At 43.9% G+C, this 16,549-nt stretch overlaps 1 protein-coding gene across 6 annotated transcripts in view; it reads right to left on the reverse strand.

Annotated features, from left to right (window-relative positions):
- LOC110490292 (phosphatase and actin regulator 4B) overlaps positions 1–16,549 on the reverse strand; it is a 61,392-nt gene that overhangs the window by 23,354 nt on the left and 21,489 nt on the right. For 3 of the 6 annotated variants that reach the window (XM_036949350.1, XM_036949306.1, XM_036949316.1), the window contains exons 2-6: positions 15,373–15,481; positions 15,224–15,268; positions 7,267–7,381; positions 1,516–1,677; positions 1,102–1,182 (exon numbers count right to left, since the gene is read on the reverse strand). In XM_036949350.1, the coding sequence (XP_036805245.1) occupies positions 1,102–1,182; positions 1,516–1,677; positions 7,267–7,324 (301 nt within the window). In that variant the 5' untranslated portion in view covers positions 7,325–7,381; positions 15,224–15,268; positions 15,373–15,481. Of the gene's footprint in view, positions 1–1,101; positions 1,183–1,515; positions 1,678–2,819; positions 3,864–7,266; positions 7,382–15,223; positions 15,269–15,372; positions 15,482–16,549 lie in introns of those variants that run through there. The other 3 variants (XM_036949331.1, XM_036949341.1, XM_036949324.1) reach the window with 3 other exon arrangements.

Consider the following 16,549-nt stretch of genomic DNA (forward strand, 5'->3'; position numbering starts at 1 on the left):
TCTTATCAGAGGCTGCTGTTCTGTTCTGCCGATAGTGTATAACCCGCCAGCTGAATGGTCTTAATGTCGTCGTTCAGCCACGACTCGGTGAAACATATTACAGTTTTTAAATGTCCCGTTGGTAGGATATACGTGCTTTCAGTTCCTCCCATTTATTTTCCAGCGATTGAACGTTAGCTAGCAGAACGGAAGGCAACGGCAGATTAGCCACTAGTCGCCTGATTCTCACAAGGCATCCTGATTTCTTTCCGTGAAACCTACGTTTACTTTTCCAGCGAATCACGGGGATCTGGGCATGGTCGGGTGTCCGTAGTATATCCCTCGAGTCCGACTCGTCGAATTTGAGGTGACTATTCCCAGTCCTCTTTTCGGTTATAAGAGACTGTAGCAGCAACATTATGTACAAAAAAGTTACGAACCCTCCCGGGTGGCGCAGTGGTTAAGGGCGCTGTACTGCAGCGCCAACTGTGCCATCAGAGTCCCTGGGTTCGCGCCCAGGCTCTGTCGTAACCGGCCGCGACCGGGAGTTGGCCTAGCGTCGTCCGGGTTAGGGAGGGCTTGGTCGGTGGGGATGTCCTTGTCTCATCGCGCACCAGCGACTCCTGTGGCGGGCCGGGCGCAGTGCGCGCTAACCAAGGTTGCCAGGTGCACGGTGTAGCCTCCGACACATTGGTACGGCTGGCTTCCGGGTTGGATGCTCGCTGTGTTAAGAAGCAGTGCGGCTGGTTGGGTTGTGTATCGGAGGACGCATGACTTTCAACCTTCGTCTCTCCCGAGCCCGTACGGGATTTGTAGCGATGCGACAAGATAGTAGCTACTACAACAATTGGATACCACGAAATTGGGGAGAAAAAAGGGGTAAAAATATATTTAAAAAAAACAGTTACGAACAACGTGAAAAAACAAACAAAATAGCATGGTTGGTTAAGAGCCGATAAGACCCTTCGGCGCCATCTTTCTCCCTCCGGCGCAATCTTTCGCCAAACATTCAAAGTTTAGGGGTAAGTGGAAGGGAAGTGGAAGTGAGCCAACTGGAACTGGCTGATTGAGTCATGTGGGGATCTGGTGAGTGAGTGACATCACCAGTGGCAGCACTCTTACCATTCTCCGGGAGCTCCTTCAGCACTCCCTGTTCTATAAGCTCCTGCCTCGGTCGTCTCATCGACATCTTTCTCTCCAGAACTGCCGTCAACACACAGAATTTACGCCAGTGCGTTAATGCACTGAGGTTTTTTTCAGATTTCTTCCAGATAGCATATAAAACCAAAGATAATACTTCAGATTTTAGTGTCATCTCACGTTCCAGAAGTCAAAGATGTAAGTTTACAGATCTTCAAATAAAAATCATATTATTCTAACCACTATAACAATCGTCTTGTTAAAGCAGACTGAACTGTACACACTGGAAAATTGGCCATATCACCAGGAGACAGGAAAACACACTGAAAAGGCATTTGATAAAGACTGAATGCAACACATAAAAACTAACAAACACAACGAAACCATAACACAAACCTTCTGAAGTTTCCGTAAACTTCTCGCTGCTTTTCTTCTTCCTCCACTTCCATGGTTTGAAGATCTTGCCAAGGGTAGAGAACTTGCCCTTGCCCTTGAATGGGAGAGGGGTGCTGTCCCCATCTCCCTCCGTCGTGGTGTGCAGGTGGTCAACTTCATCAACTGGAGCAATGGCGTCAGAGAGACAAGAATAGAGAGTCAAGAAACACTGTTGAACTATGACAACTACAACTGGGCATCTGCAACATAACAACAGCACAGAGAGCAGAGGTAACCCTTGCCCAGACATTTTTTACAGTAGCCTACCTGAGCTCTAACTCAGGCGAGCAAAACCTTGTGCACCAGCTGCTGTTTAGCCTGGCCCATGCACTCTTGAGTAAAGTGTTGTATTAGAACATTAGCCTATAGCCTAACTGAGCTAGACTGACACCCATATGCACACAGAGTAAAGTGCAGAGGAACATTAGCCTAGCTATGCTAGCCTGACACCCATATGCACCGTGATTAAAGAACATGGGAGTGCCAGGCTCATTAGGAAGGTTATTAACGTTAGCTCAGAGCTCTGGGACTGTGTGTGCTTTGGCAGGGTGATAGTGAAAGCGCATGTACTCCTCCACACATTCACAACCAAGTAACCAACAGTTATGAGATGGGAGAGTTCCTCTTGCACTAGCCTCCGCCTATAGCTTCCCACAATCAAGAGTCTCACATTCCTCCCTACTGGGAGAATATTGTTATAAGCCTTTCAACAACAACAGGCTATGTGGAAGCACACAGACACACATTGCACTCTTTATGCTTTTTCACTAACAATGTGGAGTCATACACCTTTAACATTATTTGGAGGTAGGACTCTCTCTTTGGCCTGAGTGAGTCTCTCTCCGAGACACGTACAGACATCCAGCTGCCATGGTAACAGCTCAGGTGATTGACAGGCTGACTGACAAGGTGCTGAGCTTCACAAGGCCTGTCACAGAACATCTCTGTGAGCCAGGTTCCTCTAAGGTTGAGGTATTAATTCCGCAGATTTAATATTTACAGTGTAGAAGGGCTGGGGCAAAACAACCAACCAGTCCCACAAACATAGGATGTCCTGACAATAACATTGCCCCAGCAATTCGGTTCACACAACAACGCACGCTTAAAAAACACTATAATATTTGCCAGCTGCTGATGGGCAGATGTAATAATACTATACAATACCTTCCTTCAAAACACCAGAAGTGGAGGTAGAGGAAACATGTCAAAAGGTGGAAATGGGCTCCAAAGCAGGGTTATGGAAGTTATATTACAGAGCAAGTCACCTGGGTGAGAGGTCAGGGTCCAGCTTCCATGGTGGTGGGACTTGAGGCAGCATGCCATGAGGAAGCAGAAGGTTGTGTTCAAAAACTCAAACACTTGTCCCTAGTCAATCCCAACACCCTAGGTAGGGAGGGGCGGGGGTCGGCTGTGACAGTGCAGAGACCCACAGAAGGCTACTAAGCCACATACGGACAAAACATCAAAGTCCAGAGGCCAGGTCCAAACCATGTACAGCCATCTCTTCGGGAAGTTACAAAAACCAGTGGATTCAGTTCACGATGTCCAAAGAATGAGTTGCTAAACGCAGTTGTCTGTAACACATACACTCCCTTGGTTCTCCTACACACAGGCACAGCAGGCTCTGGCAGAACGGTTTGCCTCTGACAAGGAGAGCACGGCAGGCAGGTCAGTTAAAATCCCCTCAAGCAGGATAAATGATGGCTGTGCTGGGCCGACACACTCCAGATCCACAGTGGGTTGACTGACTGATACTACCAGAAACACACGGCAGCACATTCACTCCATTCAGCTGGTAGCAGGAAATACAGTTGATCTTATCCCGGAGATCCGAAAGGTGACCAAATGGATCCTTCCTATACCCATTTTCTTGTCAAAAGCGTGCCTGAAGAGTGAGTGGAGGTCCGGTGTGTGGAGGCTGTCTGCAGCTGTGTGACTCGGACAGAGGAAAGGGGGGAGGGTTCTGGGAAACAAGGGAGGAAACGGTACTCCACCCTGATTCTAACTGTGACAGAGAACAAAGTCAACCTCCACCACTCACATGGAAACAGAGAGCCTGTTTCAACTGATAGCCTGTACTGTCGGCTATAAAGCACACAGGACATAATATTAAGTGATAATGCCAGAGAAGGCGGTATATTGGCAGGGGTGTTAGCAAATTGTGCCAATATATCTTTCAAAACACCGGTTTCAAGGGCAGTATCACTTTTATACTACGGGTTACCAACATATTCAAATAATGATTGACATATTTTCATTAAAAACATTATTTTGATGAATTTATTCATACCATTTCATTCTTCCACAAGATAAAGTCCTGACACAAATCTAGGGTTGCTACCCAAGCTGGCTGATCGTTCGTTCTATCGGTTCGGTTGCTAGAGACGCTATCCAGTTGTTCAGTCTTTGTTCTATAAGGTTTATACAAATCTCTGCTGTTGAAAACTAAATGTTAGTGTAAAAGAAAATTGAGATAATGTCTAGATGCTTTTTATAATGGAGATCAAGTTTAGAACTTGGCTGGGATGACAGTGGATTGTGCAGTCAGATGGAACAGAGTAAATAGGCATTTTAACGTCATAGATTTAGCCGGTGCTAATTTGTGGAATAGACACCGGCTGGAATGCGGTTTTTACCAATCAGTATTAAAGATTAGACCCACCCGTTGTATAACAATACCATAAACCCTCCATCATCATCAATCACCCAGACCTCTTGAAGAATCCTTAAGTGTTGTGTATAATGATTTTATGTAAAAACAGACATTAGAGAGGTCTGGAAGAAAGGTTCAAAGTGAATGATGCAGTGACAGCAAGGATACCAGGCTAGACGACAGTGCTGTCCAATTAGGAATCCATCCCATCTAGAGCTTGCCAATAAGGAAACAGGGTCAGACTTGGTCGTCACTAGTAATGTTACACACCCCCCCCCCCCCCCCCCCCCCCCCCCCCCCCCCCCCCCCCCCCCCAAAAAAAAAATTTGCTGCTCATTAGAAATAGGGAACTACCAAATGAGCCTCTGACAACCAGAACAAAACAGGTGGGGTTTTAAAAGGCATCCAAGGGGGTGCCTACTGACTGGGTGCTGGCTAAACAAACACCCACCGGATTTGCCTGATAGCAGACAAACTAAAGGAAAAGACAACTCACACCAACTTAGGTAAGGGAGTGCAAATAAATGTGGCACAAAACAAACAGGTGAGACATGATAAAAGGCTTTGTTTCACATAAGAGATGCCCACTGAAGCATTGGCTCTGTAGCTCTTAAATATCACCTAAAACTAACAACTGACTAATGAGGCAACAGGTGAAACACATCCTGATCAACTAGGATAATTCCAATCAGTGCGCATTCACAACTAAATAGAACCAACCTCGAAAACCAAAGCCTGTAACAGTTACCACAGCCACAACGTCATAAGTTCCACCTATTTCTACAATTTATCTACTTAAAACGTGATTTCCCATTTTTACAATATAGCCAATTTCGACATTGTGGCTTTACTATCTAGTGGAAACCGCCAGACTGAGATGACCTCAAAGCAATGCTAATAGCCACACCTGGTGTCAAAACATATTCCACACCTCAGACTAGTGATGGGAAGTTGAGCTATTTTTACTGACTATGATCTTTGACTCGTTTAGTCAAAATAACAAATCTTGACTATTTAGAGTCAGTAACGCCCAGATTTCTAGGAATACAAACTATATTATTTATTGATACACTTGAAACGAGGTCTAGTTGTGGTCGCAACCGGACTAGATTGTGAACGGCTCTTGGTGGAATGCATTGCTTGACTGCAGTGAGGGTGATAAGCACAATATTGTTCGCCAACTGCAGCACCCCAAACGATTCGTTCTCAAGTTCGAGTTTGTTGCACAGGGGCTGTTATCAGTTCTAAACATGTATTTTTCTTCTCTATGCTGCCTGCAGCATGATCTATTTTCCAGCGCGCATATATGACAGACAGTTGTTGGTCGCCGCACATTTCAGGAGCCGGAGAAGCACGTATTAATCCTGCTGTAGAGTTAATTGCGGCCAGCAGTTCAAAATAACGACAAAAAATGAATGAGTAACTCAGAAAAACGAATAATAACTCGAGTCAATAAAAAGAGTTGTCATATATTATTTTTTCGAACTACACATCATCTCACACCAAGTCTCCCACCACAAAAAGAAAGAGGCCTGAGTAATGGTCATTAGGAAAAATGTTCTTAGAAATGTGAGTGTCCAGTTGCAGATGATTCTACAAAAAATCTGGAGAAAAAAAATCAGAAAGTATTTAAATCCATTTTTTGTGCCGTGCTGGGAGGCTCTTCGCCAACGCACATCTAGCATTTCCCAGCATCTTTGCAGGAACTAGTTGTTTCTACTAGTAGATGACAGCAAGTTACACAGTGTGAGCAAAACAAAGATCTACACACATGCAAGAGGCATTTCCCGCTCGATACAAAACATGGTTTTAATATATTTTTTTGTAGAACCACCAGCAACTGGACACGGACATTTAGAAGATAACCTTGTACCTGACATGAGAACGAAGATAGTATTGCCAAGAGCAGGTTACTTGAAAAATCTATGGCAAAGTTTTGTATAAGCTAAGCTGTAACGTTGAGTATGGAAACATAGTTATCACATATCTTGCGTAAAAAACTGTAGCTAATTATGATCCAGGTTTAGCCTCAGCCCCATGACTCATAGCAGGAGCAGTCAGGTGAGCATGTGGTGGAGAACAGATAGTGTTGTATTAAAGGGCCTCAGCAGCAGGCCCACTGCCTAGAGCAGCCTGATCACTTAGATATGAGTCTGCTTCCGCAAGGAAAGCCCACCCTCCCTTTCCCTCCTCAACCCTAAACTAGTCACCTTCCATGTTTTGAAATGGAGCCTAGATAAGTTTTGACTTGTCACTAGTGGGTGGTACAGAGAGGTAATTCCAATACCTAAAGTTTTCGTTTGAAAAGATAGCCATCTCTCAACCTGGTTTTGTGTACTAGTATCTACACACAGGGTCGAACTGGCCATCTGGCATTTCAAATGCAAGAAGGGCTGGTCCATTTTTTGCATGGTGTGCTTGTTTAACTTGTTACACAAGTGGCACACTAGGCCGATTACTCGCTGGTTGCCTAACTTAATCTCAATACAATAACCTAGCAAGACAACCCAACCTCGTAGGCTTAACCTCCATGGGATAACATACCACAACAATACTGAGGGAATGCTGGATGGTATGGCTCCAAAAAAAGCACATAATAACACTCTACACATTCAGACAGAAAATCATATTTCCAGTAATCCCTCTGCCGCAAACAGTGAGACGTGTTTGTGCGGCTAATCTTTTTGTTTTGCATACAGCATGTCAGAAGGGTATCCTGCACTCAGTAATGTGGGTGCACGCACACACACACACACAGCTGATATTCATCCACCTGATCCCAGTGACTTTTAGCATTCCCTGTGGTAAAGAGAGATAAATAAAGTGTGCAACATTGTTGATTACACAATCTCCAGCCCCGCCTCTCCTCTGCCCTCCAAACTTTTTTCAGCACCCAAGATGTTGAAAAGAAATTGAAAAACTGATCACTAAGGATATTTTTTTATAAGTGAGTAAAAGTGTTTGAGTTTATTTATAAATGTGTACTTGTGAGACTGATAATAGAGCAGGTGTATGTGAGTGACTGAGTGAGTGAGTGAGTAAGTAAGCTAGAAACTCACCGCTGCGGGGGATGTGTTGGTCCTGAGCTGGGGTCTCCAGAGGAAGGCTCTGTCCCATGATCCAGCCCCAGAGGGGCCTGTTTTGCTCTTTCTACCCAGGAATAGGCACTCCGTGCTGGGCAGAGGAGGAGCACACCTGGTCCACAGCTTGTTCAACCAAGTTCACTAGACTCCTCTTTCTGTCTATTTCACCAGCAACTCTTTGCAACTTTCTATCCCTTCTACCTTTTTCGGTTAATCCTCCCACTCTCCCTCCCTCTTTCGGTCTCCGTAAGACCTACCCTCCCTGCTCCCTTGAAGTGCTCCCCACCCTCTCCCTTTCTCACTGACCCTCCTTCCGGTCAGCATTCACAGACGGATGCCAATCATTCCTTTGAGCTGCACTGGTGGTGTATAAATATGTGTTTGTATTTTAGTGTGTGTGTGTGTGTGTGTGTGTGTGTGTGTGTGTGTGTGTGTGTGTTAGAGTGAGTGAGAAGATTGGATTTACCACAAGAGAATTGACCAACATTCTCTGGCTAACCTCTCGGGCTTTAGCCCTTCATATATGCCCACCACAGTTCTGCACAGGATCTCTTTCCACTTTGAATGGGGCAATCAGATGCTTAATAGACCAAAACCAGCAGTAACGAAAGTAGTTTCTTGAGCAGCGGTGGGCTCTGACTGCTCATGTGGCCTGACAGTGGCCAGATCCAGGTCAAAGGTTAAATAATGACACCCACGGAGGTATTCATAGTCTCTATGGAGCCACCATATACAGTGGGGAGAACAAGTATTTGATAACCTGCAAAATCAGCAGTATTCCTACTTACAAAGCATGTAGAGGTCTGTAATGTTTATCATAGGTACACTGTGATAGACGGAATCTAAAACAAAAATCCAGAAAATCCCATTGTATGATTTTTAAGTAATTAATTTGCATTTTATTGCATGACATAAGTATTTGATCACCTACCAACCAGTAAGAATTCCGGCTCTCACAGACGTGTTAGTTTTTCTTTAAGAACCCCTCCTGTTCTCCACTCATTACCTGTATTAACTGCACCTGTTTGAACTCCGTTACCTGTATAAAAGACACCTGTCCACACACTCAATCAAACAGACTCCAACCTCTCCACAATGGCCAAGACTAGAGAGCTGTGTAAGGACATCAGGGATAAAATGGTAGACCTGCACAAGGCTGGGATGGGCTACAGGACAATAGGCAAGCAATTTGTTGAGAAGGCAACTACTGTTGGCGCAATTATTAGAAAATGGAAGAAGTTCAAGGTGACGGTCAATCACCCTCGGTCTGGGGCTCCATGCAAGATCTCACCTCGTGGCGCATCAATGATCATGAGGAAGGTGAGGGATCAGCCCAGAACTACACGACAGGACCTGGTCAATGACCTGAAGAGAGCTGGGACCACAGTCTCAAAGAAAACCATTAGTAACACACTACGCCGTCATGGATTAAAATCCTGCAGCGCACGCAAGGTCCCCCTGCTCAAGCCAGCGCATGTCCAGGCCCGTCTGAAGTTTGCCAATGACCATCTGGATGATCCAGAGGAGGAATGGGAGAAGGTCATGTGGTCATGAGACAAAAATTGAGCTTTTTGGTCTAAACTCCACTCGCCGTGTTTGGAGGAAGAAGAAGGATGAGTACAACCCCAAGAACACCATCCCAACCATGAAGCATGGAGGTGGAAACATCATTCTTTGGGGATGCTTTTCTGCAAAGGGGACAGGACGACTGCACCGTATTGAGGGGAAGATGGATGGGGCCATGTATCGCGAGATCTTGGCCAACAACCTCCTTCCCTCAGTAAGAGCCTTGAAGATGGGTTGTGGCTGGGTCTTCCAGCATGACAACGACCCAAAACACACAGCCAGGGCAACTAAGAGGTGGCTCCGTAAGAAGCATCTCAAGGTCCTGGAGTGGCCTAGCCAGTCTCCAGACCTGAACCCAATAGAAAATCTTTGGAGGGAGCTGAAAGTCCATATTGCCCAGCGACAGCCCCGAAACCTGAATGATCTGGAGAAGGTCTGTATGGAGGAGTGGGCCAAAATCCCTGCTGCAGTGTGTGCAAACCTGGTCAAGAATGACAGGAAACGTATGATCTCTGTAATTGCAAACAAAGGTTTCTGTACCAAATATTAAGTTCTGCTTTTCTGATGTATCAAATACTTATGTCATGCAATAAAATGCAAATGAATTACTTAAAAATCATACAATGTGATTTTCTGGATTTTTGTTTTAGATTCCGTCTCTCACAGTTGAAGTGTACCTATGATAAATTCCAGACCTCTACATGCTTTGTAAGTAGGGAAAACCTTCAAAATCGGCAGTGTCTCAAATACTTGTTCTCCCCACTGTATATGTAGAGCATGAACACGGGGCTCCTAACAGCAACTCTGCCAGTAGGGCTGAGAGGTGTGAGTATTCACAGAGAACTGAAAGGATGGGCAGTGGGGTCCGAGAGAGAAAAATAGAATAAAAAAATATAGAAAGTGGTACCTTCTCTAACTCACTTCCGACATAGAAATTAAATTGCTTAAAGTCGGAAAACCAGAGCAGTTACAAAGCTACTAGCTTGTCCTTTGGGAGAGATCTATTTCTATCTGTGCCCTCTATCAAAGCAGATGTAGTTCAGATAGAGAGAGGAGGAAGTGTCTGCTCTGAGACCACACATCATTCCATCAGCAGAGATGTCGCTAGTACTGCTGAAGTGGTCATGGGGTGGCAGTTAGCCTAGCGGTTAAGAGCAGAAAGGTTGCTGGTTTGAATCCCCGAGCTTACTAGGTGAAACATCTGTTGACGTGCCCTTGAGTAAGGCACAACCCTAATGGCTCCTGTATGTTGCACTGGATAAGAGCATCTGCTAAAAAAAATAAAAATAAAATAAAAAATGATTTCACCTTTATTTAACCAGGTAGGCTAGTTGAGAACAAGTTCTCATTTGCAACTGCGACCTGGCCAAGATAAAGCATAGCAGTGTGAACAGACAACACAGAGTTACACATGGAGTAAACAATTAACAAGTCAATAATACAGTAGAAAAAAGGAGAGTCTATATACATTGTGTGCAAAAGGCATGAGGAGGTAGGCGAATAATTACAATTTTGCAGATTAACACTGGAGTGATAAATGATCAGATGGTCATGTACAGGTAGAGATATTGGTGTGCAAAAGAGCATAAAATAAAATAAATAAAAACAGTATGGGGATGAGGTAGGTAAAAATGGGTGGGCTATTTACCGATAGACTATGTACAGCTGCAGCGATCGGTTAGCTGCTCAGATAGCAGATGTTTGAAGTTGGTGAGGGAGATAAAAGTCTCCAACTTCAGCGATTTTTGCAATTCGTTCCAGTCACAGGCTGGAAAGAAAGGCGGCCAAATGAGGTGTTGGCTTTAGGGATGATCAGTGAGATACACCTGCTGGAGCGCGTGTTACGGGTGGGTGTTGCCATCGTGACCAGTGAGCTGAGATAAGGCGGAGCTTTACCTAGAATGGACTTGTAGATGACCTGGAGCCAGTGGGTCTGGCGACGAATATGTAGCGAGGGCCAGCCGACTAGAGCATACAGGTCGCAGTGGTGGGTGGTATAAGGTGCTTTAGTGGAAAAACGGATGGCACTGTGATAAACTGCATTCAGTTTGCTGAGTAGAGTGTTGGAAGCAATTTTGTAGATGACATCGCCGAAGTCGAGGATCGGTAGGATAGTCAGTTTTACTAGGGTAAGTTTGGCGGCGTGAGTGAAGGAGGCTTTGTTGTGGAATAGAAAGCCGACTATAGATTTGATTTTCGATTGGAGATGTTTGATATGAGTCTGGAAGGAGAGTTTACAGTCTAGCCAGACACCTAGGTACTTATAGATGTCCACATATTCAAGGTCGGAACCATCCAGGGTGGTGATGCTAGTCAGGCGTGCGGGTGCAGGCAGCGAACGGTTGAAAAGCATGCATTTGGTTTTACTAGCGTTTAAGAGCAATTGGAGGCCACGGAAGGAGTGTTGTATGGCATTGAAGCTCGTTTGGAGGTTAGATAGCACAGTGTCCAAGGACGGGCCGGAAGTATATAGAATGGTGTCGTCTGCGTAGAGGTGGATCAGGGAATCGCCCGCAGCAAGAGCATGACTAAAATGTAAATGTGAAAAATGAATGCACAATGGCTAGCCATTAAAAATGGCCGCGTACGCTTCACAAAAGCCTTCTTCACATTCACTTCCAGTCAGCACTCATGACAGAGCTACAACTATCTACTTCATTGAGACGGTACTGGTTCATTCCATGTCATTTCTGCATGCCATGACACCCATGTTTACTTGGCCACTGTTTTAAATGCTAACTTTTTAGCATGGGAATGCATTACGTAGGATATGAAGAAACAATTCTCTGAGCTGCAGCTTCATACTATACCGAACAAAAATATAAACGCAACATGTAAAGTGTTGGTCCCATGTTTCATGAGCTGAAAGAAAAGATCCCAGAAATGTTCCACACGCAGAAAAATCTTTCTCTCAAATGTGTGTACATCCTTGTTAGTGAGCATTTCACCTTTGTCAAGATAATCCATCCACCTGACAGGTGCGACATATTAAGAAGCTGATTAAAAAGCATGATCATTACACAGTTGCACCTTGTGCTAGGGACAATAAAAGGCCACTAAAATGTGCAGTTTTGTCACACAACACAATGCCACAGATTTTGAGGGAGCGTGCAATTGGTATGCTGACTGCAGGAATGTCCACCAGAACTGTTGCTGTAATGGGTTGAAAACAAAGTCACTAAAAACAAGACACCCCTTTCGTATATATTTTTTAACCAATTTGTTTATGTATTTGTCTGAATTAATCTAAATTTGTAGATTCTACATGCGCTAGTAGTCCAGATGGCCAATAGATGGCGCTGTTGCACTGTGGTAGTAGAAAAAACAGCAAGTTCTGGCCAAGTGCGCGCACCATTCTTCAGAATAAAGAAAGCTCCTGAACATTGCAGATGTAAACTTGTGTCTGTTCTTTTTACTATTGCAGGTATGTAACAGAACTTCCAAACTTTCTAATATTGAAAGAACATGTAATAACATGCTAGTTAACAACCTTGTCAAGGTATTCACTTTAGGAAAGGTTTTGTGTTGGTTTTGTGTCGAACTGAGTGAGATAAGAACGTGATTTACAATGCCCGAGAGTACATGTTAGCTTGATGCTAGCTGAGGTAAAAAGTCAGAGACTTTACTGAGTAGCTTACTTGTACTCGATTTTGTTTGGGAGATTTTATTAAGAATCCATTTGATAGGGATTACTGAGTTTGTTTTACATGTTATTGGTTTTGTGTAAAATTGTGCTCACGAGCTGGTAAACCAGTTGAGAGAGAGACGATTTTACGGAGGTGCCACTATCTTAAAGCTGAATGTATTGTTGTCAGTTTTCTTTATTGGTAGTGGTATGTAGAAAAACATTCAGTTATTTTTGTCTTTGTATATAAAAGTGTTTCTATTGTATGAATGTGAAATACATTGTGATTTTCATATGCAATCATACAGTAAGACAGGGTTATTAGTGGATTTAATTTTTTTTAGGTAAAGTGTGTGGGTCTATGCCTTCCCAGGCCCACCCATGGCTGCACCCCTACCCAGTCATGTGAAATCCATAGATTTGGGCCTAATTTATTTATTTCAATTGACTGAATTCCTAATAAACGCAACAATTTCAATGATTTTACTCAATAAAATTGAAATTATTGCGTTTATATTTTTGTTCAGTAAACATAGAAAACTGATACGGATTGGCATGGGGGGTCAGTTGGAATCTTACTCATTGTAAGCTTTTTGTTGGGGTCCAAATGGAATGTTATGTACTATATTTTTATTGAATATTATATGAATCCTCTCATTTAAAATTGACAATTTGGGTGCAATCAATCAGTTTATTGTCTCAGAGATCAAATTATATTTTGACAAAATAATTTTGAACGAATGCTAATCTGATCAGAAAAGATTTCAGAACAATTTGAAATGGTGGGTGTCGTCGAAATCCTCTTTGTCACGCCCTGGCCTTAGTTATCTTTGTTTTCTTTATTATTTTGGTTAGGTCAGGGTGTGACATGGGGGATTTATGTGTTTCTTCTTGTCTAGGGGTTTTGTAAGTTTATGGGGCTGTTTCCTTTCTAGGTAATTGTATGTCTATGGTTGCCTAGATTGGTTCTCAATTAGAGGCAGCTGTCTATCGTTGTCTCTGATTGGGAACCATATTTAGGCTGCCATATTCTTTGGGTATTTTGTGGGTGATTGTTTCCTGTGTCAGTGTTTGTACCACACAGGGCTGTTTCGTTGCCAGTTCACTTTTTTATTTTGTATTTGTGTTCATGTTTAGTTTTTCTTATTAAAAACCATGGACACCTACCACGCTGCGTATTGGTCCGATCCTTGTTTCACCTCTTCAGAGGAAGAGGAGGAAATCTGCCGTGACATTCTTTCTTGTGCTTTTTGAGGTGGAACGACCCTATTTCTCAATTTTCAACGCTGGCTGGTTGGCTGCTGTTTTCTGTCCATCCTGGGCCTGGATCCTTATCAGAATCTGAACAGGCTCCGAGGGATTAGCATGCCTTTGAAACCTATGTTTGCCAAGGAGAGGTGCAAACTGTTTGGGCAAGATACAGAGACAGAGGGAGAAAGGAGTGTGAAGGGACCAACACAAACGACTCCTTCTCATTGGAGAGGGTAGAGAGAGAGATCGGCAGAAGAGGAGGAAGGCTAGCCAGCCAGGCTGTTTTGGTTAGAACAAAGGGCATGTTTAAACCCACTACCTGGGGTCACATGCAACATGCAACACAGGACACTGAACGGACGTGGGGTGTATTCAGTGATGTGAAACGTTCTGGACATCGCAGATAGGATTAGAGTGAATTGAGCTGGTATGATCTGACAGACAATCATATCTGTTCTACACAATATGGAATGGAATACGGCCATGGAATCCTGACCTGTTCACCGGACTTGCTACCTGTCCATGACCTGCTGTTTTCAACTCTCTAGAGACAGTAGGAGTGGTAGAGACTCTTAATGATCGGCTATTAAAAGCCAACTGACATTTACTCCTGAGGTGCTGACTTGCTGCACCCTCGACAACTACTGTGATTATTATTATTTGACCATGCTGGTCATTTATGAACATTTGAAAATCTTGGCCATGTTCTGTTAGCTCCACCCGGCACAGACAGAAGAGGACTGGCCACCCCTCATAGCCTGGTTCCTCTCTAGGTTTCTTCCTAGGTTTTAGCCTTTCTAGGGAGTTTTTCCTAGCTGTGTTTGATTGAGCCTGTCTGGAATGCCAGGTGTGCGAGGTTTGCAAAGCTGTCACTTTGGGGACTATTCTATTGGTTCCATTGTGCCAGGCAAGCTCAATCAAGCACAGCTAAAGAATCCCAGAGCCGACAAGGTAAAAAAGTCTGTCGTTCTGCCCCTGAGCAAGGCAGTTAACCCCATTCTTCCCCAGGCACCGATGAAGTAGATGTCTATTAAGGCAGCCCTCCATTTGGGTTAAATGCGGAAGACAAATTTCAGTTTTACAACTGACTAGGTATGAGCCTTTTCCTCTTCCCTTTCTCTCTCTCTGCTTCTAAAGATGGAGTCTGTAGTTGTACGGCATTTTCTCACTGCCCCACATAAAGCCTCCAAAATGGGCTGGCTTCCAGAGAGCGGGAGAGACAGAGAGCTGGGCCAATCCGCATGAGCCCGGAACCTGTCGACCTGGAAAACAGACTGGGCCAGGCCTCTTCAGCAGGCAGATGGAACTGAACCTCAACACACAGACTGGTTCTAACAAGAAAGGGAGGGAGCCTGTCTCACTAGCCTACAGAGGGCGCCATAGCTGTCTGCTGTGCGCCGATTAGCAGCAAAAAACAAACTGCCCCATAAACACACCCAGGTCTATGTTGCACTACTACACAAACCACAATGAACAAGAAGCTAAACTTACCACGACTTTCCATTACAAGGTCTGAGGCGCAACAGTCAACGATTCCTGAAAAAGAAGCGGCAACATTTTTATTTATTAGCCTGCAGAGGAAAATGGCAAAAAGGTCAACTTTCATGAATAGTATTTATGTAAAAACTGAAGAGATGTACACTGTAGAAGGTCATTGGTGTTGGGAGGAGGTGGTCTTCAGCAGCAGTACGTAGGTCTGTGGGGAGAGGTTTCAGGCCTCCCTGGAGATGCCCTCTCGGCTCAGTCCCGCTGTCCAGAGAGAGCAAAACACACAGTCAGTCACACACAGCTGGGAGGGGAGAGCATTTAACCAGTTTTAATGGGGATCGATAAACTCAAGTGACATTCCACATAAAACAACACTTAAATATTTAGAGGATTTAGAGTGAGGAGAAGGGTAATGGCATCGTTATGACACCCAAACACACACGGACTTAACGACTGTTTGAAAACTGCATTTTTCCTCTTCAGATTTACACCCAAATCTAAATTCTAAGATAGTTAATAAAAACAATTGGCAATAAACACATTGTGGTACTAAATATTAAAGAGAGCCAAAAGACATGCTCCTTTACAGTCCATCTTGACTGAAACACACACACGCACACTGACTCTAGCTGCAGCTCGGTGTGACAGTGTCGTAGCCAGGAGGACAATATTAAACCGATTATGATTTTTCAACGCCGATACCGATTAATGGAGGACCAAATAAAGCAGATACCGATTAAATCGGCCGATTAAAAAAAAATGTATTTGTAATAATGACATTTACAACAATACTGAATGAACACTTATTTTAACTTAATATAATACACCAATAAAAATCCATTTAGCCCCAAATAAATCATGAAACATGTTTAAACAATTTGGTTTAAATAATGCAAAAACAAAGTGTTGGAGAAGTAAAAGTGCAATATGTGCTATGTAAAAAAGCTAACGTTTGAGTACCTTGCTCAGAACATGAGAACATATGAAAGCTGGTGGTTCCTTTCAACATGAGACTTCAATATTCCAAGGTAAGAGGTTTTAGGTTGTAGTTAATACAGTATTTATAGGACTATTTCTCTCTATACCATTTGTATTTCATATACCTTTGACTACTGGATGTTCTTATAGGCACTATAGTATTGCCAGTGTAAAAATATAGCTTCCGTCCCTCTCCTCGCCCCTACCTGGGCTCGTACCAGGAACACATCGACAACAGCCACACTCGAAGCATCGTTACCCATCGCTCCACAAAAGCTGCGGCCCTTGCAGAGCATGGGGAACAACTACTTCAGGATTCAGAGTGAGAGACATCACCATTGAAACGCTATT

This window comes from Oncorhynchus mykiss, chromosome 2 (assembly GCF_013265735.2).
Source record: "Oncorhynchus mykiss isolate Arlee chromosome 2, USDA_OmykA_1.1, whole genome shotgun sequence".
Classification (NCBI taxonomy): domain Eukaryota; kingdom Metazoa; phylum Chordata; class Actinopteri; order Salmoniformes; family Salmonidae; genus Oncorhynchus; species Oncorhynchus mykiss.